Below are 21796 nucleotides of genomic sequence, written 5' to 3'. Positions count from 1 at the left end.
AGGGGGAAAATCCTCTTGTAAAACAGTATCTCTGCCACCTTCATGCACACCCCTCAAAAAATTCAAAAATGTTTTGAGTAAAATCTCACTAGTACAGTCCCTCATCTAAACAGTGATGGTTCATTCCTTGTGATGCCCAACATCTAAGGTCGACTGATGCTCTACGTTTCAGAATAAATTATTTTCAAGTTTTAAAATGCCATGAGTTCAATGGGCATTCACTGAGTGCCCTCTTTGTGGCGTAAGAGGGAAGACCAGTAAGACTCTTGCCCTGTCCTTCAGGGCACCACAATTCAATGGGAACAATAGAAAAAAAAAAAAAACACAGAATGTTACAAAATAATGCAGTAAAAACAAGATGAGCTATAACACATGAGCACTTCCACCCTTGCTGGAAGCAAGGGTGCCAGGGGGTGACAATTGAGCCCAGCCTTGCAGGATAAGTCAAAGTTATTCAGGGAAAGCAGGAAAAGGGGAAAAATCAGCTGGCAAAGGGAAATCAGAAGTAAAAAAATGTGTGAGAAGCAGTGTGGTACAGGTGGGGAGATGCAAACATTCATTACTGTCATCATATGAAATGTGGGCAGGGGGTGGCAAAATAGACACCACAGAGGCAGGTAGCATCCAGATAACAGAAAACTTTCTATACATGCTAAGGAGTTAGGAATTTATGCTTTAGGCAAAGGAGAGCCCAGACCAGATCAGATCAGATCAGTCGCTCAGTAGTGTCCTACTCTTTGCGAGCCCATGAATCACAGCACGCCAGGCCTCCCTGTACATCACCAACTCCCAGAGTTCACTCAGACTCACATCCATCAAGTCAGTGATGCCATCCAGCCATCTCATCGTCTGTCGTCCCCTTCTCCTCCTGCCCCCAATCCCTCCCAGCATCAGAGTCTTTTCCAATGAGTCAACTCTTCGCATGAGGTGGCCAAAGCACTGGAGTTTCAGCTTTAGCATCATTCCTTCCAAAGAAATCCCAGGGCTGATCTCCTTTAGAATGGACTGGTTGGATCTCCCTGCAGTCCAAGGGACTCTCAAGAGTCTTCTCCAACACCACAGTTCAAAAGCATCAATTCTTCAGCGCTCAGCCTTCTTCACAGTCCAACTCTCACATCCATAAGGAGAGCCCAGTAAGGCCTTAAGCAGATTTTCACTCTCAGTAGACACTGCACTAATGGTTTTATGGTTGATGGATCTGCAGAAGAGCAGGGCTGGAATGAGAAACGCCAGCTGGGCAGTTAGGGGACAGATGCAACAAGCCAGACACAGATGAGGGCCAGGAAGAGATGGAGTGAAGCAAAGCAGAAAGAGATAAGTGGTACAATTTCAGGATTGACTGGAAATGTGGAATAAAGAACAAAGTCCAAGGTGAATCCCAGGTTTTCAACCTGGGTGACTGGGATGAAATAAAGGGCATCCTATCAAGCAGAAAATTCAGGAAGATTTTACAGGTAAAATGATGCATTCGATTTTAAACATGTGGAAATAGAGGAATCAGTGAGATGCCCAGTCGCTCTCTAAACCCTTCACCTGGCTTTTCTTCATAGCACTTATCACAATAGAAATACTTTTCATTTCCCCACTGGAGTGTAAGCCCCTTGAGGCCAGCTACCATGTATTCACCATTCTCTGCCTGCTGTCTGCAACACCGCCTGACATGGAAGTCATTCAAACAAATATTGGTAGAACAAGTAAGTATATACATGAAAGAATGAATAAGTGACATTTTATTCCAGTGTTTTTTCCGAAGGTTGCTATTTTGCATAAAGAACCACACTGGGAAGGAGGTAAACCTTTCTTTTCAAGCTTCTAATTACTACTTGTCATTTTGCTGCTACTGCTAAGTCGCTTCAGTTGTGTCCGACTCTGTGCGACCCCATAGACGGCAGCCCAACAGACTCCCCCATCCCTGGGATTCTCCAGGCAAGAACACTGGAGTGGGTTGCCATTTCCTTCTCCAAAGCATGAAAATGAAAAGTGACAGTGAAGTCACTCAGTCGTGTCCAACTCTTCGCGACCCTATGGACTGCAGCCTACAAGGCTCCTCCGTCCATGGGATTTTCCAGGCAAGAGTACTGGAGTCGGGTGCCATTGCCTTCTCCGTGTCATTGTGAGATCTCCTCAATAAATCCAGGAGCTTGATCATTCTATCATCTTCTTTACCAAATGTATAATGCTGAACATTACAATTTTACAAGACTCCCCAGATTAAGAGGTATAAACTATCATATATAAAATAAATAAGCTATAAGGACATATTGTACAGTACAGGGGATAGAGTCAATATTTTATAATAACTTTCAGTTCAGTTCAGTCGCTCAGTCATGTCCGACTCTTTTCAACCCCATGAATCGCAGCACACCAGGCCTCCCTGTCCATCACCCTCTCCTGGAGTTCACTCAGACTCACGTCCATCAAGTCAGTGATGCCATCCAGCCATCTCATCCTCTGTCATCCCCTTCTCCTCCTGCCCCTAATCCCTCCCAGCATCAGAGTCTTTTCCAATGAGTCAACTCTTCGCATGAGGTGGCCAAGGTACTGGAGTTTCAGCTTTAGCATCATTCCTTCCAAAGAAATCCCAGGGCTGATCTCCTTCAGAATGGACTGGTTGGATCTCCTTGCAGTCCAAGGGACTCTCAAGAGTCTTCTCCAACACCACAGTTCAAAAGCATCAATTCTTCGGCTCTCAGCTTTCTTCACAGTCCAAATTTCACATCCATACATGACCACAGGAAAAACCATAGCCTTGACTAGACGGACCTTTGTTGGCAAAGTAATGTCTCTGCTTTTGAATATGCTATCTAGGTTATATAATAACTTTATATATACAGTGTATATATATACATATATATATATAATAACTTTATATATATATAGGTTATATAATAACTTTAAACGAAGTATAATCTATAAAAATTGTGAATCACTATGTTGTACACTTGAAACTAATATAATATTGTAAATCAACTACACCTCAATTTTTAAAAATAAATAAATAAACAAAAGGTCTTCTCTCAGTCCCAAAAAAGGCACTTCAAATGCTATATAATCATTGTTGTCCCTTTTCTTATCTTGTTATTTTGAATGTTAACTAAATTCTTTTATTTTCTTTAATAAGAGAATAAGTGAGACTTTATGAACTGGTTAAAGTAAAATATATGCCAACAATTAAAAAAAAAAAAACTTGCCTGGGAAGGAAAAAAAAACAAAAACCAGGCTCAGCTAGAGAAATATGGAAATTATAATAAGCAAAAAAGGAAGGACTATTAACGAATGTTTCAAAATTCCTTCAACATACTTTACTGTGAAAATAATACCAAAATAAATTTAAAATGGCAAGAAATGGATAATCAAAAAGTATAATGGATCAACTTTACATGCTCAGCATTCTGCTGGGATGCAAAACTTATGGGGGAAAATATCACACACTGGTACCCAGATTTTACAAGAAAGGATTTTTAAAACAATAATAACCTGAAGTCATTTACATGTGCCTTTGGAATGTATAAATTTTTGTATATAGTCAATTTACCTCACGGTGTTCTGCCTTAGGGTAAAATTTAAATTAGTTTTCCTTAAGCTACTGAAATGGAGAAGGCAATGGCACCCCACTCCAGTACTCTTGCCTGAAAAGTCCCATGGACAGAGGAGCCTGGTGGGCTGCAGTCCATGGGGTCACTAAGAGTCGGACACGACTGAACGGCTTCACTTTCACTTTTCACGTTCATGCATTGGAGAAGGAAATGGCAACCCACTCCAGTGTTCTTGCCTGGATAATTCCAGGTACGGGGGAGCCTGGTGGGCTGCCGTCTATGGGGTCGCACAGAGTCGGACACGACTGAAGCGACTTAGCAGCACCAATAGCAGCAGCAAGCTACTGAAAAACCTGACAACATGGACAACATGAAGAGACATCATGACTTGTGAGGGCAAGTCAAACAACTTGAAAACATCATGTATTATGCTAATGTAAAATCTACTATGTATTACACATGCATATCACATTATATACATATAAATTTTAATACAAAACATGCAGTGTATTGTCTTCATAGTAGGTAAGAATTTAAAATAAACCTTTTCTTCCACTGTATTAACCATTAAGAATGACAAAATAAGCAGTGATTTTTAACTGATAATTTAAAAGAATTTTACTTGCACTTCATTTAATTCAACACATTTGGGCGAGTCAGTCAGCTAATATAAATAAAGAGTAAAACAAAAATGACAAATAACTGGTCTTATTCCTACCAGCTCCCGTTATAGCTCAGTCGAAGAGTCTGCCTGCAATGCAAGAGATGTTGGTTTGATTCCTGGGTCAGGAAGATCCTCTGGAGAAGGAAATGGCAACCCACTCCAGTATTCTTGCCTGGAGAATCTCATGGACAGAGGAGCCTGGCCAGCTATAGTCCAAGGAGTCACAAAGAGTCGGACACGACTTAGTGACTATACCACCACCACCATTCCTACCAGAAAAGTCACAAAGAATCTTTACCTCCTGACTCTCAGCCTCCAACTTGCCTGAAGCTGAATTTAAACCGCTTATGTAAAAAGAACCCTTCCTGGAGTAATACAAAAAACATTTCATGCATACTATTAAAGAAAATGTGCTTCTGGATAAAGACACAGAAGATAGAGAAAAATAAGGGCTGCTTCTAATATCACACTGCTAACTATAAATTCCAATTTCCTAACTCTCTCAGGCCATATCACTATTCTTCAAGTTTTAGAAGAGAAGAGATAGGCAGTTCTGCTAATTAAGCTCCCTCCCACTCAAAATTTCTGTCTTGTAAAGCTCAACCTGTTTTCATGTTTGCCCAGGAAATTTGCTGACAATGAAATTTCCAATTTAAATATTCAGCATGATTTTAAATGGGTTTCTTCAAATTATTCTTCAGTGGACATTTAAAATCACAATTGGAGAGATAAAGGTAATTAGAAATGGCAATGTAAATGGAGTTGAATCTCTCAGATGTCCTCCAAAATATAACCCACCCTACTCTTACACAGCTTCCCTGAGGATGTTGAAGGGTTCCACCATTCATCGTCACATATCACTCAACCCATTTGCACATCACAAGATATATTTCTGCCATTCCAATTAGTCTCCCACTGAGTCACAGGAGATAGAATGTTAATCACAAGAGCAACAGCAGTTAAACTGAAATAGTGTACATGAAAAGGAAATACAAAATGATAAATGGAAAGACTCTTTTCAAGTCCCAGATGAGTCACTTAGCAGTGGTGTGACCTTGGGTGAGTCCCTTAACCCCCTCTTCCTCACTGCTGTGAAAACTGAAATAATCACACAAGAGAACTCGATAAGCTGAGAGCACTGTACAAGGGAATAGCTGCATACGTAACAGTTTAGAAACTGCCGGCCCAGAGTATGGGGAGAATATTACCTGAGGTCTATATCAAAACACTGCTGCTGCTGCTGCTAAGTCGCTTCAGTCATATCCAACTCTGTGCGACCCCATAGACGGCAGCCCACCAGGCTCCCCGTCCCAGGGATTCTCCAGGCAAGAACACTGGAGTGGGTTGCCATTTCCTTCTCCAATGCAGGTAAGTGAAAAGTGAAAGTGAAGTCGCTTAGTCATGTCTGACTCTTCGCAACCCCATAGACGGCAGCCCACCAGGCTCCCTGTCCCAGGGATTCTCCAGGCAAGAACACTGGAGTGGGTTGCCATTTCCTTCTCCAATGCAGGTAAGTGAAAAGTGAAAGTGAAGTCGCTTAGTCATGTCTGACTCTTCGCAACCCCATGGACTGCAGCCCACCAGGCTCCTCCGTCCATGGGATTTTCCAGGCAAGAGTACTGGAGTGGGTTGCCATTGCCTTCTCCAAAATACTACTGACATCCTAAGAAAGCTATCAAATACTCACAGACACCTGGGGACAATCACTTCCTTGCAAGAAGTGCTGCTATTCGTGATCAATGAGACACATCACAATCTTTCCAAGGCAAGTGATTATTTACCTACCCCTTAGTTTTGTTCCTTCAACAAATATAAGCCGGACAGAGACACATGATAGCTCAAGATACAACTGATGCAGATGGGAAATAAAGCAAAACTTAAAATTAGACTGTATTTATGTCCTATCCCAATAAAGTTATTTATTAATTTGAAATGGATCCTTGATTACAGGTGCTAGTGGATAAAAGTGTTGGGAAAACCCACCCCTAGATCAGCCAAGAAATGCAGTACATGTAGATTCAAATTCTTAAAGAAACTGAAATGTGTTTTTATTCATATATACCATTAATCACAACAGAGTCTTCTCAAAAGAATGGTATGTATTCTCAGGAATGCAGTGTTCTATTTTAAAGCCTGGAGAACAAAAAACTCAAAGAAGTACCTTAAAAGATTTCTGTGGTGTGCTAAAATGAGGTAATGAAAAGTAGCACCTTACAAAGATCACCGAGGTATAACAGCTGTAGGTTAATTTAAATGTCAATTAAGATTGTGAGCTATCACTCATTTCTGGAGTCCAAAAAGCACATGTCCAACATGGTCAAGAACGCACTCAAAATTTTTTTAAATACTCAATTTCAAGTAAATTATTTAAACCTTAAAAAATAAAACTCAATACTTACAGATAATGATCAGGATCAAACTTGGCCAGCTCAGCAGCCAGGCGTTTCTGCCTTCGTTCAGCAGCAGAGGTGAAATCTGGATCCTTAATATCGATAACATCACTCAATTCATCCTAAGAACACCCAGGAAAGAAAGAATAATTGCTGTCTCCTATTTGAGCCATGAGATATCTAATTTTGTACAAAATGCCCAAACACAAGAAGAATCTAATAGATCGATAAGTCATTATACCCCCTGTGACATTTAAATTCAAATCCAACAAATGTTTGTTAAACATCTACTATTTGCCAGGCCCTGTTAGAAGCTTTCACATCAATTATTTCATTTAATCCTTACAACAAACAAACTGATTAACATGGATTAAAGCTATAAAAGTTTAACATGAAAACCAGAACAGAATAAACCTCTCCAAGCAAACAGGAACATCTAATTCTCCATTTATTCCCCCATTTACTCCCAGAGATTTAAAAATTATAAAAGGGCAAGTTGAAATAAATTTCTAGACCCAAGATGGAGCTGCTGCTGCCAGGGGTGCCATGTCAGCAACCCAAAACTTAGATAATTTTCATGTCCCTGTAAATACTCCCCTTGAAGAGAAATGCAATCTTTTTAGTCAATCCCCCAAGACCAAGCCAACTTTGGGATCTGTCCTTATTTCCTTGCCCCTTTTCATCCCTAACAAGAATTTTTAAGGACAATTTTAATAGACATAATTTCCACTTGAAAATTTAAAAATCTAATCCAAAGTAATATTCAACATTACCACATTTCCTAAGTCCAACTCTACAAAAAACACCTGTATTAGTAAAACCACCTACAATCCATACAGTCTTTTTTCTTTTGACTAGAATTATGAAGGGAAGAAAACTTGTACAATACAAAATATTTCTAAAGCTCTTTTTTCTTTCTTCAATCTCCCCATTCCCACCACCAACTGCAAGGGATAAGTAAGCAAACTGGAAGCAGCTTGAAGACTATTAGTTGAAAAGAAATCAAGGGAAATAACTTGGTAGAGGGTTGAAGGCAAACTGTTAAAACAGACTTGAAAATAGAATGACTGGTTGGTGACTGATGCCCAGGCTTAAAGTCAACAGCTGTGGCACAGCAAAATCACTACAATGAAACCAGCTATATGGAATCTTCCAGGGAGAGACTAAGATATAGAACTCTCCACACCATCAGAATTCCTGCAATAAAAAAAAAAAACCCTCAAAAAAAGCCTCTCAGCCCTACCACAATCCATTGAGCTAAAGTAACATCAGCTATGGTTTTTCCAGTAGTCATGTACAGATGTGAGAGCTGGACCATAAAGAAGGCTGAGCGCCTGGCCACCTGATGTGAAGAGTCAACTCATTGGAAAAACCCCTGAAGCTGGGCAAGACTGAAGGCAAAAGAAGAAAAGGGTGGCAGAGGATGAGATGGTTAGATAGTATCACTGACTCAACAGATGTGAAATCTGAGCACACTCTGGAAGACAGTAAAGGACGAGGAAGTCTGGCCTGCTGCAGTCCATGGCGTCACAGAGTTGTACACAACCCGGCGACTGAACAACGAAACATCACCAACATTTAATGTAAGCACATCCTAGTGAAATGAAGGGGCCCAGGGGCTCTTTCATTTTTGGAAGTCACATCCAGAATATTTGAATACTTCAGAGCACAAACATTCTGGGGAAAAAACAGATCCCCAAACTTGGAAAAATCTACATTCCAAGAGTTCTTTTACAATTTACTTTTAGGAGGCTCAGAATGAATTTTCCTAGATACATGATTATAAATCAGAGTTAGATTCTCTGGGCAGCCCACAAATTTACTCAATTCAAAATAAACTGGAAATAGAGCACTCGCAATACAGAGTTTACAAGCGTGCAGCAAGGCTTCCAGGGGAAAACATTTTTAGAGTTCTGGTTTAATTTCTCAGACATATCTCTTCCCTGAGCAGGACAACCTGGACTCTTTCTCTCTCCTCTGCTTCCTCACCTGCCTGACATCACCTCCTCAACCACAGAGACAGGAGGGGCAGCGAGGCAGGCCTTGGGCAGCATGGTGGGGGGCGGGGAGTGTGAAACGGAACAAACTAAAAAGTGAAGTTAGCTTGGAGCAGTGAAATCTAAGGCATCTGTCAAACAAGAGAAAGGAAGTGAAGAGGATGAGAAATGACACGCTACAACAGGGTGAAAATGATTCTTGTTTTTCTTTTGTTGTGAAAGTACTGCTAAGGTCAGCACTGGGAGAGCCATTTAAAGATGGGCAGCGCCAAGAAAAGGTCATGTGGGATCTAAACAAGGCTAATGTGAGTTTCAGCAGAGTGAAGGCAGAGACTCTCCAGAGAGAAAATGAAGAAATGTGTGCCCATCAGGCCAGTAGGTCTCTGGAAACAACAGCTTCAGGTCCCCAGTGTAGCTGAGAGAAGGAAAGGGCCGGCAGGCCAGCATCCTGCGGCTGCTGGCAGCAGTGGTCCCGGGAGCCTGCTGGGTGGCAGTCCAGAGACTCTAGGATTGTTGCTGCTGGCAGCCACTGACGCCAGAAGCCTGGTTAGAAACCCTGACTTGGAACTGCCAGGACAGTTTTCCAAAGGCACCCTGTGGCTGGCAGAAATTTCAGAAAGGAAAGAGTGTGGGTGAGCGTGCACACATGTGTATGGGGGCAGGGTGGTGACAGAGAATTTGTTTCAGCAAAAATAATTTTATTTCCTTCTCAGTATTAGCATAAAATACAGAAGTCCTAAGCAAACCCTGTGTAAATGGCTGGTGGGAAATAAACATGAAAGACTATACACTGTCCCCCAATAAAGGGTTAAATAATTCAATTCAGAGAAGATAACTGGGTACTGGAATTATGGATGATGTTTTACTTTCTTTCTTATATTGTATCTTTATAATGAATATATATTGCTTTTATCATCAGAGAAAAATGAAGCTGTATTTCATTTAATGGAGGGTGGGTGGGAAGAGACTGTAAAAATGTTAATAAAATATGAGTCAACAAAACTTTATGGATATTGTCTCATCCAAAGGCAGAACCAGAGGAACTGTAAATGGTGGTTTCTTAAACACATCATTTAAAATAGAAAATATGTTCTCAAAGTTCTTATTTATGCAATAATGGTCTCAGTTTCCTCTAGCTCGTTTACTAGTAGAAAAAGGTCTTGTGGATGACGTGGGGTTGAGATAAACTAAGAGTTTGGTACTGACATATACACACTACCACATGTAAAATACAGATAATCAACAAGGACCTACTGTATAGCATAGGGAATTATAGTCAACATTTTCTAATAACCTATAAGGGGAAAGTATCTGAAATATACACATATATACACACATATATGTATGTATGCATGTATAATTGAATCACTTTGCTGTACACCTGAAACTAACACAATATCATAAATCAACTATACTGCAATTTAAAAAATTTAAAAATAATAAAATTTCTAAAAATAAAAAGAATTTTTTTTTTACAATCCATAAAAAAAGGTCTTACACGCTAATCTTACATGATTGTTCAGTTTTTAATCGCATGACATGAATGTCACAAACAGAACAGTTATAAATGCAATTGAACTCTGCAAGTAATACCAGTTATGAAAGATTTCTGTGGCACGATCACATAAAACACATGTACCTTAATACCCCGAAGACAGCATCCTTTAATTACTGGCATCTTGATTCACACATGATTTTCAAAAGTTCTGACATTTCCAAACTGTCATGAAGGACACCACAAACCTCACATTTAATCCATATAAGAAAACACAATATTCTTTAAAGACTACATATTGGTTCATCCAGTGGTAGAATATGCATATACAATAGCGATGAGGCCACAACAGAATGGTGACGTGGAACCCAGCCCAGTGCCTCTCAGGGACACACATACCAGCTGCTAGCTGTCACTGGAGGTCCAGATACTGTCCACTAGCTGTCACTGAGGTCCACGGTCTACCCAAGTTCCCCAGGGAGGGCTGAGCTTCAGGATTCACTCTTAAAAGAGTGTAGAAAAGTAATGGTGCACATACAATCCATGTGTTACTTAATCCCCTCTAAGAAGTCTGGGGCAGCACACCCTATTTAAATTCATTGCTATTTCTACTGCAAAATCTTTGAATATGTACACTAAGTGGGATTTTTTTTTTTAATTATTGAAAAACTCACATATCAGCTCTGATCAGGTCATGTCATCAAACTCAATATAAAAAACTTCTAGTTTCAGAACTTTTTGTGATCCCTACATTGTACATGTGGGGTTATATACCTACACTGTTAACAGTATTGCTATTTACATTATCCTTTAGAATTTTATCAAATGCATTTTGTTTTTCCATCTGTTGAAGACAACAGGCATTCAAATTGTTTATAATAACAAGGTTCAGAGGGATGCAGTCAGGAAGAGCTACAGGAGGGCTCCAAAAATGTGAGGATGATTCGCTTATGTTTTTTTAAGCTGGGAGACAGGAATCTAGAGATTCAGGGCATTAGACAAGACATTCAAAGATAAAAAGAATATTGATTAATAACTTTTCTCTTAACCTAAACTACTAACTTAGTGAACATTTTCAACACATACAAGAATTTCTGACCTCCCAAGGACTTGGCCTGGGCTCACATCATGGCAGTCCTGCATCTTCTCAGCAACGTGGCAGAAACCCCTTGAGAGGATCTTCCCTCCACAGCGGCAGTAATGAAGAAACCAAGTTCCTTGGCATCAACAAGCACTTTCAGACTGAACGTACAATCTGTCCTTAGCCTGCAGGAGTCTTCTCTCGTTCATTTATAGCTTTAGACAGGTAATCTCCAAAAGATTAACCACAGACTACTCTCTGCCAAACAACGGAGGTCCATTTACTGTAGTTTCCGCTGTAGAAAAAAACTGATTCTATTCTTACTACCTGAGAGATAACCAGGAAATTTGGTTAGGGAGAGAGAATATGGAGAAACCATAACTCGGCAGAAAAACATACAAGGCATTTGAATGAAGTATCTCATCAGTATTATTTGCTCTTAAGTAAATCCCAATTTTGTTTCTTTTAAGAAGTTTTGAGAGCATTTTAAATTTCTTAAGGGCAGAAGTCTTTCTAGCATGCTAATCTTTTTTTTCTCAAGAGTTTTCAAATGTAGCATCTCTGTATTTTTTCTAAACAGCCTTATAAAGTAGGTGAGCAAATTTATCGCTGTTTTACAAAGAGGAGACAAAATTTATTTGTGGTCAAATAACTGGCCTGAATTCCAAATTTAAACAGAGGTACAAGTAGGACCAAAACACAGATCCTTTACCTTTCCTTAGCAGACTCAAATATGTCTTACTATAATAAACCACATACCAAGCAGGTTTAACATCCTCTACCCAGAAGGAATGAAGTTAAAAAACTGTTCATCACATGTTTCTTTCATTTGAAAAAAATTAAGGGGACTCCCTGGCAGTCCAGTGGTTAGGGCTCTGCAATTTTACTGCTAAGGGCTGGGGCTCTATTCCAGTCAGAGGAAACAGAGAAGAAAAAAAAAAGAAATGAGCTATCAAGTCATGAAAAGACGTGAAGGAAACTTAAACACATATTACTAAAAAAGAAGCCAATCTGAAAAGGCTACATGTTTACATGTTGCATGGTTCCAATTATGTGACATTCTATTTAAAAAAAAAGTAAAACTAGACCAAAAAGTTCAATAAGTAAATAAATTAAAAAATTTTAAAGTAAGACATCAACTATATTGCCTTCTATAATACAACTAAAGTAGAAAATAACCCAAAATCTCCATTTTATTCATGAAATAGAATTTCCCACATTGTCTGAGGAAGAGAGTGATGTCATTCCTTTTTTAGCCTAACTGACCAAAGAGCAGATTTTAACAAAAGATTCCATTCAAACCCCACAAAGAGTAAATACAGAAAAGTGTCTACAGTACACTAAACACTAAACAATTTGATCAAAAGACGGAAACCCCTTCTCATCAGGAATATTCTGCTTCATTTACATATAAAACAGAAGAGACATCATGCCACAAATAAAGAATTTTCATTTTTTAGAAGTATAAAACATAAAGCTTTTCAGGAAGTATGAGGAGAGAGGGGTTCTGTTCTGTATTTTGGAAACTTCATGTCTAAAATAACAACTGAAGTGGAGAAAAAAGAAAGTACCAGGACATCTTTCATGTGTAAGCACAATGAGACCGGGCTACACAGACAGTGACACGGAAGGGAGTGACTGTGTAACGATCACGTGCGAGCAGTTATGGTTTGCGCTCTAAATACAACATCTCCTACTATCTTCATAAGAAAACCTCCAGGTATGAGCAGAACTGAAATTAAACTATGCAAATGGTCAAACCCTTGGTATATACCAAGGTCTTTTAGAAAATCATACCTGCAACCGCTGAAACACTCCTGAGCGCAAGTTTCCAAACCCGTAGCGGCAGTTTGGGTTCAAGGCACTTTCTGGTACCTCTTCATAGGGGGACTGTTCAATTTCCCAATCAAACTCATCATCGTCATCTTCCACTCCTCCCTCAGAAACCTCAGAAGCACCTAAATATGTAAAGTACTAGTTCATTAAAGCACTAGATTTCCTTGGGGAAGAAAAAGTATAGGGAAAAAGTGTCTGCCCATGTACCCCAAAAGAATACTCCTGCTATTCTCTTTTTTTTTTTGAAATATGTTAATGTATCATACTAGGTCCATTCTGGGTGTAGTACATAATAATTTGATACTGGCAAACATTACAAAATGACCACCATCTGTCCCCATATAAAGTAATTACAATACTATTGACCTGATTCCCTATGCTGTATATTACATCCCCGTGGTTTCCTTATAAAACTGGAAGTTTGTATGTCTTAATCCCATTCACCTATTTTGCCCAGCCCTTACCTCACTATTCTTATTAGACAAAAAAAAAAAAAGGAACCAAGCCAAAGTTCCATCAATGGTAGGATATATAAACAATAACATGATAAAAACAAACGGACCTCAGCTATACATGGATAAATCTCACAAAAATGTTAAGTGAAAGAAGCTAGACAACAAAGATCATTTACTGTAATGGATTATATATGCTACTGCTGCTGCTGCTAAGTCACTTCAGTCATGTCCGACTCTGTGCGACCCCATAGACGGCAGCCCACCAGGCTCCCCCGTCCCTGGGATTCTCCAGGCAAGAACACTGGAGTGGGTTGCCATTTCCTTCTCCAACACAGGAAAGTGAAAGTGAAGTCGCTCAGTCGTGTCCGACTCCTAGCGACCCCATGGACTGCAGCCTACCAGGCTCCTCTGTCCATGGGATTTTCCAGGGAAGAGTACTGGAGTGGGGTGCCATTGCCTTCTCCGAATGGATTATATATATATTGATCCAATTCAAAAACAGGCAACACTGAAGGTGGTGGTTACCTTGGAGAGTCAGGAGTGAGAAATAACCAGGGTAAGATTCCAGGACATGGGAGATGTTCTACTTCTTTGACCTGGGTGGTGTTTGCTTTCTGCTTACACTGAATTGTAGGCTTCTGGATTTAGCTCAAGAGGCCAATATTTTGCCAAACACATAGATGCTGCCTCAATTGGTCCCCAAAAATGACTGACCTACTGGTTTAACAGAGTTCTTTATGTCTTAAATTAAATGTCAACAAATGAACTATTTTCATATGGTGTGACATGATCTCCTCATCTTGTCATCTGAAGTATTTTCTCCTATTTCCTATGTGCTATATCCCTTTTCCCCGAGAAACACACAGCATTCCAAATATTCACTTACCTGCATTTCCTCCCAACTGCAATAAACATACCTATCTCTTCCACAAGTGGTTTTGCAGTCCTGGATTTTCTTGGTGCCAGCAGAGCAGTTAACATGTTCAGCCCTTCAAAATGTTGGCCAGGAGTTTCTTTGGGCAACCGAATGGTAAAAATTCCTTAAAGATAAATGGGTTCTATGTTTAGCTAAATTAAAATACTCAAACACTTCACAAACATACCTAAGAAACAGACATCTCAGAATTATCATTTTATTTCATAGAGCTCCAAAATTATGCCCTTATTACATAGTTAGTAAATAAAAATCAAGATAGGAAAAGGTTCAAATGAGGTTTTTCAGAACCACTGATTCAGCTGTCCTCTCTATGAGAAATTAATCTGTTAAAGCTGCAAATGCTTAAATCTTACCCAATATCACATTCACCTACTGATAACATTAAAAGTTCAGGTCAAAAACACAATGGCCTGAGAAGGCAATAGCTTAGATTCAACTGTAGCTACTCATAAGATTTATTTCTAGCCTGGGGGAGTGGGGGAGGCAGTGAAATCAAGATATCTAGTCCAATGAAGAACAACAAACTGTGGAAAATTCTTAAAGAGATAGGAATACCAGACCACCTGACCTGCCTCTTGAGAAACCTATATGCAGGTCAGGAAGCAACAGTTAGAACTGGACATGGAACAAGAGACTGGTTCCAAATAGGGAAAGAAGTATCTCAAGGCTGTATACTGTCACTCTGCTTATTTAACTTATATGTAGAGCACATCATCAGAAATGCTGGGCTGGAAGAAGCACAAGCTGGAATCAAGATTGCCAGGAGAAATATCAATAACCTCAGATATGTAGATGACACCACCCTTATGGCAGAAAGCGAAGAAGAACTAAAGAACCTCTTGATGAAAGTGAAAGAGGAGAGTGAAAAAGTTGGCTTAAAGCTCAACATTCAGAAAATGAAGATCATGGCATCTGGTCCCATCACTTCATGGGAAATCGATAGGGAAACAGTGAAAACAGTGACAGACTTTATTTTGGGGGGCTCCAAAATCACTGCAGATGGTGACTGAAGCCATGAAATTAAAAGGCGCTTACTCCTTGGAAGAAAAGTTATGACCAACCTAGACAGCATATTAAAAAGCAGAGACATTACTTTGCTGACAAAGGTCCATCTAGTCAAAGCTATGGTTTTTCCAGTAGTCATGTATGGATGTGAGAGTTGGACTATAAAGAAAGCTGAGTACTGAAGTACTGATGCTTTTGAACTGTGGTGTTGGAGAAGACTCTTGAGAGTCCCTTGGACTGCAAGGAGATTCAACCAGTCCATCCTAAAGGAAATCGGTCCTGAATATTCATTGGAAGGACTGATGCTGAAGCTGAAACTCCAATACTTTGGCCACTCGATGCGAAGAAATGACTCATTTGAAAAGACCCTGATGCTGGGAAAGATTGAAGGTGGGAGGAGAAGGGGACAGAGGATGAGATGGTTGGATGGCATCACTGACTCAACGGACATGGGTTTGAGTAAACTCCGGGAGTTGGTGATGGACAGGGAGGCCTGGTGTGCTGCAGTCCATGGGGTCACAAAGAGTCGGACATGACAGAGCAACTGAACTGAACTGAATCCAATGAAGAATAGCAGCCATTTCAAATATACACAAAATCTTAAATAAGGCAATGATGGCTTGATAAAGTTCTTTGATATCTCAAGAGATATATCCCTAAAGCCTGTCTAATACAAGCCCAAATTCCATCTATGTACTTCTTTTTTTCCCTTGACAGGGTTTATCACCTTCATCTAGGTTCCTCTATGAATAGATTACATTATTCACTACTCTTACATTTTAAAACGGACGTGAGTCTGAGTGAACTCCGGGAGTTGGTGATGGACAGGGAGGCCTGGCGTGCTGTGATTCATGGGGTCACAAAGAGTCGGACACGACTGAGCGACTGAACTGAACTGAACTACCTCTTTCAGTGCACTTAGCCATATTCTAATATATCAAACACAACTAAATCCAAATATTTCCACATATTTAACCTTCCTAAACCCCCATTTACTTTCAAGATTTAATAACTGTGCTTCAGTATGCACCTTATCTGCAATTAAAAGTGGATTTAATACCTAGAAAGGCAGTTTCATTGTACTTCATCACATCAGTTATACTGTGTTATGGGTTAGAACTTTGTCATTTAACTCTTTCATTCCATCTTTCCTCCATTACCCTAGCTCATTGAGGTCAATATTCACTGAATAAATCACACAACAGTACACAAGGTATTCTTATTCCAGATTCACTGATAAAGGAAAATCCAGTGACTTCTACAGAAGGAAAATAAATGGTTTCAAGATAAGCTGAAATGAAGGGCTTATCAATGAAGAGAAGAAAATTCAATCAGTCTTTAAAAGTCCAATATGGACAGTTTCTCTCTCACCTACACATAATTATATTTTAAGATTGAAAATAGTAATGGAAAAAAAGAATATATATATATCTGAATCACTTTGCTGTATACCTGAAACTAACCACACTGTAAATCAATTATGCTTAAACAAAAAATAAATTTTTAAAATTCTAAAAAAAACTGTCTTAGAAACATTTGACTCACAGCTTACAAAAATCATCCACTTCTTTTCTAATCAGTCACTTCCCACAATCTAACTTTAATTTTTAAACACTTACTAAATGTAGGGAGAAGTAGGAAATAAAACTTTCAGAAAACAGAGCCAGAGTATTTAACTAATTAAACTTTAAAGAACAATGTGAAGTATAATTTAAAGGACTGGGGAAACTGTAACTGTTAAGAAATCCATGAATAACAGGCACTGGACATTAAGAAACAATAAAGAGGGACAGGGACAGACTGCACTCGCCATTCACCTAAAGGTCACCATAACATGAGATTATTACGGAGCTACACCAACATGAAGAATTCAAAGAAAAAAAGCTAATAGAAAATTCTAAGGGCAATACCTTTATCTGCATCATAGGATCCCTGCTCATTTCCATTTTCTACAATTCTTCCAGGAAGGGTTAACCTGCAGATGTAACAAAAGGTCTCATGAAGTCCTTAAATTACAAAGCATCATGAAGCATGATAGTAAGCATCAAGCACTGAAATCTAGCAACCATTTAAAAAGATATTCCTCAGCATTTAAATTTTATAAACTAAATAACTTATATTTCTTCCCTAGCTAAGAAAAGAGGAATCAGAGATGACTCATTTTTCTGTTTGAATAGGCACTAGTCACTGATAAAACACTTAAAAAAGAAAAGCCACAATAAATACTAGCTATCACTACTCTTATAGTACTTTCCCTTCCTAATATGAGTTATTTACATACCTGATGACTGACACAGGATGGGCTCAATAAAAGTATACTAATTGGCTTCCAAAAAGAAAAGAAACAAAAAAAAATGAGAAAGAATAAAGAACCAACAAAACCAATTGTTTATATTGGGTAAATCACTACTTTTTTAAAAAGAAGGCAGAAAGCAAAAGTGTTTTTTTTGTAAATCTCATTATTACTGTATAGGGATTTCCCCCTCTTTCCTGCTAAAGGACATGAACTGATTTCCCTGTTCCCAGTTTTACTCTGGGTCAATCAATGCTCTAACTGAGGCCCCAAAAGAATTTTTCTAAAACAGAAATCTGTCACTTCTCTACAATGAAAGCTTCCATGACTGCTTGATATTGGGTAGACAATTTAAATTCACCCATACTATATATGAGGCCAGATCCATTCCACTCCAAACTTAAAAATATGAACCTACTTTCCTCCCACACCCCCCTCCTTCTTGTTCCCTATTCTAACACCATCATCATGATCATCATCATCCATCTTAGCAGACCCCAAAAGGTACAGGGCTTTACCCCTACTTACCTTTGATCGTAATGTTTCCTGAAGCTATAACACATTTTTGAAACAAAAATCCCTTCTAAACCTAGCATAAAAATTCAGGTATGAATAAATTTGTTATACAATGGATACAAATATGAACTTTACCTTCAGAGTCTAAATTAAGTCCATTTGTGGACTTAATTCCAAGTTGTGCCATTTACTAGCTCTGTAACTTTCTTTGTACCACAAGTTAATTAACTTCAAAGTTCATATTCATCATTTATAAAATGTGAAAAATAATAGAATCTATCTGAGGGTTACTGTGAGAAAGAAAGGATAATACAAAAAGCTTAGTGGCTAGTACATTAGGCAAGCGTTCGGAAAATGTAAACTATTATTATCATCTCCCTTCTAAGCTCTTTGTAAGTACAGAGTTAAATTCTTAATGCATGATGGCGAAACAGTATTTGCTAACAAATCTGCCTTCCCTGCTATACACTCAGTTTCTCAAGGAGAGGGGTGAGGTTTTATTCATCTCTGGTATACTGTAGCAAACTGCATTTCCAAAGATGACCTATCTCACATCATTCCTCCCAATAATGCAATCTATGTCCCCTCCCCTTAAAACTGAGTGGGCTTCTAGAATTGTTTTACCTGAAACAAAGCATTATAGCAGAAGTGACACTGTGATTTCTGAGGTTAGGTTATAAAAGATGATATGGATTCTGCCTTGCTCCCGGAAATATTTACTCAAAAATTTCAGCTGTCATGGTAGGGATGTAACTCCCTGCAGGAATCACAAGTGAGACCACACAGGGAGGTCCTGAGACCACATGAAAAGAGATTCTCTCCTTCACCTACCCTGTAAGTCCCCAGCTGCTTTAGCCCTTCCTGTCCCAGGTCCAGCCATGCATGACTAAAGACCTTAAGCCAGAACAGTTCAGCCAAGCTCTTACCAAACTCCTAAGGCATAAAAATCAACAGAGGGAGTTAAAGAATTGTTATTTTACACAGGTTTGATTGGTTATTGGCAGCAGATAATTGCAACAATATGCTCCCTTAATAAATAATAATACCTACCATTTATTGAATATGTAATTATCAGGCACAGTAATAAGGATTATACATGCATTATCTCAAACCTCACATCAGCTCTTTAAATCACTAATATTAGTCCCACTTAACAGACTAGAAAACTTACTGAGACTGAATAACTTGCCAAAAGTCACAGAACTATAAGTGTGCTGACACCCATATGTACCCAACACCCAAGCCTCTGCTACTCAAGGAATGGATAAATTTGTATAAAAAGTACTGTATAAACTCCTTCACATTACTTAATTTTATCATCCTATCTCATTTAAGATCTTTTCTCTGAGCCCTTATCTGCAACATGAGTATATAACAAAACCTACTTTGTAAGACTGTCCTAAAATCAAGTGAGTCACATAAAGCACTAACTAGGAGTAAAATGTCAATAAATGTTTGCTAACATCATCATCTTCTTCCCATTCTTCATGTTTTGGCTTTAATATCACCTCTTCAAACAGGCTTTCCCTGGTCAATTTGTATAAATCCAGACACTCTTTTATACAACATATTCAAGTAGGTAGATTAAGTTAAGGCCAAAGGAATACCTGAGCAGAACAGGTTCAGGCCAAGTACTTAATAGCTTAACTCAAGAAGAATGTCTGCACTGGAAATGTACTTGGGCAGGAAGGGTAGGCTGGAACTACACTTGAATGAGAAAGATGAGGGGATTGGATTTTCACTCGGTAGAAAGGAGAAAAGAAAGTACTGACAATGTTGAGAAAGAATAATATGGCAGTGTCTTCTAAAATGTTTTCTAAATAATGATGCCTATCTCTGAGGATTCTTAACCACTGGACCACCAGGGAAGTCAAAAACTAAGATCATGGCATCTGGTCCCATCACTTCATGGGAAATAGATGGGGAAACAGCAGACTTTATTTTTGGGGTCTCCAAAATCACTGCAGATGGTGACTGCAGCCATGAAATTAAAAGACGCTTACTCCTTGGAAGGAAAGTTATGACCAACCTAGATAGCATATTCAAAAGCAGAGACATTACTTTGCCAACAAAGGTCCGTCTAGTCAAGGCTATGGTTTTTCCTGTGGTCATGTATGGATGTGAGAGTTGGACTGTGAAGAAAGCTGAGAGCCGAAGAATTGATGCTTTTGAACTGTGGTGTTGGAGAAGACTCTTGAGAGTCCCTTGAACTGCAAGATCCAACCAGTCCATTCTAAAGGAGATCAGTCCTGGGTGTTCATTGGAAGGACTGATGCTAAAGTTGAAACTCCAATACTTTGGCCACCTCATGCCAAGAGTTGACTCATTGGAAAAAACTCTGATGCTGGGAGGGATTGGGGGCAGGAGGAGAAGGGGACGACAGAGGATGAGATGGCTGGATGGCATCACCGACTCGATGGACATAAGTTTGAGCGAACTCCGGGCGTTGGTGATGGACAGAGGCCTAGCGTGCTGCGATTCAATGGGATCGCAAAGAGTCGGACACGACTGAGCGACTGAACTGAACTGAACTGATCTCCAAGAATCGCTATCCAGGCCAAATGAGATAATGCACACAAGCACTTAATCCTTCACTTAAACGCACTGCTTGCCCCACCACACGAGGGGGAGAAGAGGTCAGCTGTTACCACTGATGTTACGGTTCTGCAGGGAGAAAAATGCAAACAAGAGCTGAAGGTCCCTCCCTGAGGCTTGCGGGATGACAACGACAATGAAGGGGTAATATTAGAGAAGAACCAAACAACGAAGAGGTGAAGGAGACTATGGCATCAGCCGGACCAAGAAAGGCGAAAATTTCAAGGAAGAGAAAGCGTCAGCCAGGAGGTCGGCGAACACGACGTGGACTGAAAAAGTCAAACCGACAGGTTAGTAGGGAAGGCAGCGTGAGCTGTCTCAGGACAAGGAGGACTAACGCAGAGCGAAAAGGAAACAGGAAAAGGGACAAGAACTAGGGCGACAGGACAAAAACAGGAAAGGCGATTATGGTCCCAAACTCTGCGTTCTAAAGTGGCTCCGGAATCTCTTCCAGGCGGGGATGTAAGAAGATATAAGAAACAATAAGCTTCTGCAGCATTCAGAGCGCAAGCCCGAAAGAGTTCGCTTCCTCGGCACCTGCTGCTGGTACCTCGGAAAAAGGCAGTCGCGATGCCGAGAAGTCCTCCCTCGATAAGCAGTTATCTAATGAATGAATAAATGAATCCCCAAAACATACTCTTCCCAGAGCCAAACACCCGGAACTCGCCTGAGAAAGTACGGCTTGGCGTAGAATTTGAAATCGACTCCCTCGAAATAGACATCGAACTCAGAGACTCGGGCGTAAGGCACGCGGATGGCAACAGTCAAGAAGTCGGGGTCCTGGCTAAGATCGAACGCCGGAGTCAGCATCACCACGCCGAACTCGGGCGCCCAAGTCGACCACTCTCGCAGCCGCCGCGGGCCTGCCACTGAAACTCTCCAAGAAGTACCCACGCGCTGGTACCCGCTGTTAGACACGGTGCTTCCGGCTCTAGGCGGAAGTGCGCGTGCGTGCAAGAGGAAATCCCGCCTCGCGCCGGTTTCCATGAAGACGGG

General features: G+C 39.9%; 1 protein-coding gene across 2 annotated transcripts in view; it reads right to left on the bottom strand.

Moving 5' to 3' along the window:
• Positions 1–21733, bottom strand: part of SHQ1 (SHQ1, H/ACA ribonucleoprotein assembly factor) — a 103811-nt gene extending 82078 nt beyond the window's left edge. Inside the window, exons 1-5 of one of the 2 annotated variants that reach the window (NM_001035049.2) lie at positions 21468–21681; positions 17307–17371; positions 14372–14494; positions 12961–13121; positions 6600–6712 (exon numbers count right to left, since the gene is read on the bottom strand). In NM_001035049.2, the coding sequence (NP_001030221.1) occupies positions 6600–6712; positions 12961–13121; positions 14372–14494; positions 17307–17371; positions 21468–21610 (605 nt within the window). In that variant the 5' untranslated portion in view covers positions 21611–21681. Of the gene's footprint in view, positions 1–6599; positions 6713–12960; positions 13122–14371; positions 14495–17306; positions 17372–21467 lie in introns of both variants that reach the window. The other variant, XM_024982511.2, reaches the window with a different exon arrangement.
• Positions 21734–21796: the final 63 nt, after the last annotated feature.

Source organism: Bos taurus, chromosome 22 (genome assembly GCF_002263795.3).
Source record: "Bos taurus isolate L1 Dominette 01449 registration number 42190680 breed Hereford chromosome 22, ARS-UCD2.0, whole genome shotgun sequence".
NCBI classification, from domain to species: domain Eukaryota; kingdom Metazoa; phylum Chordata; class Mammalia; order Artiodactyla; family Bovidae; genus Bos; species Bos taurus.
This window is presented reverse-complemented; position numbering and strand designations above follow the sequence as displayed.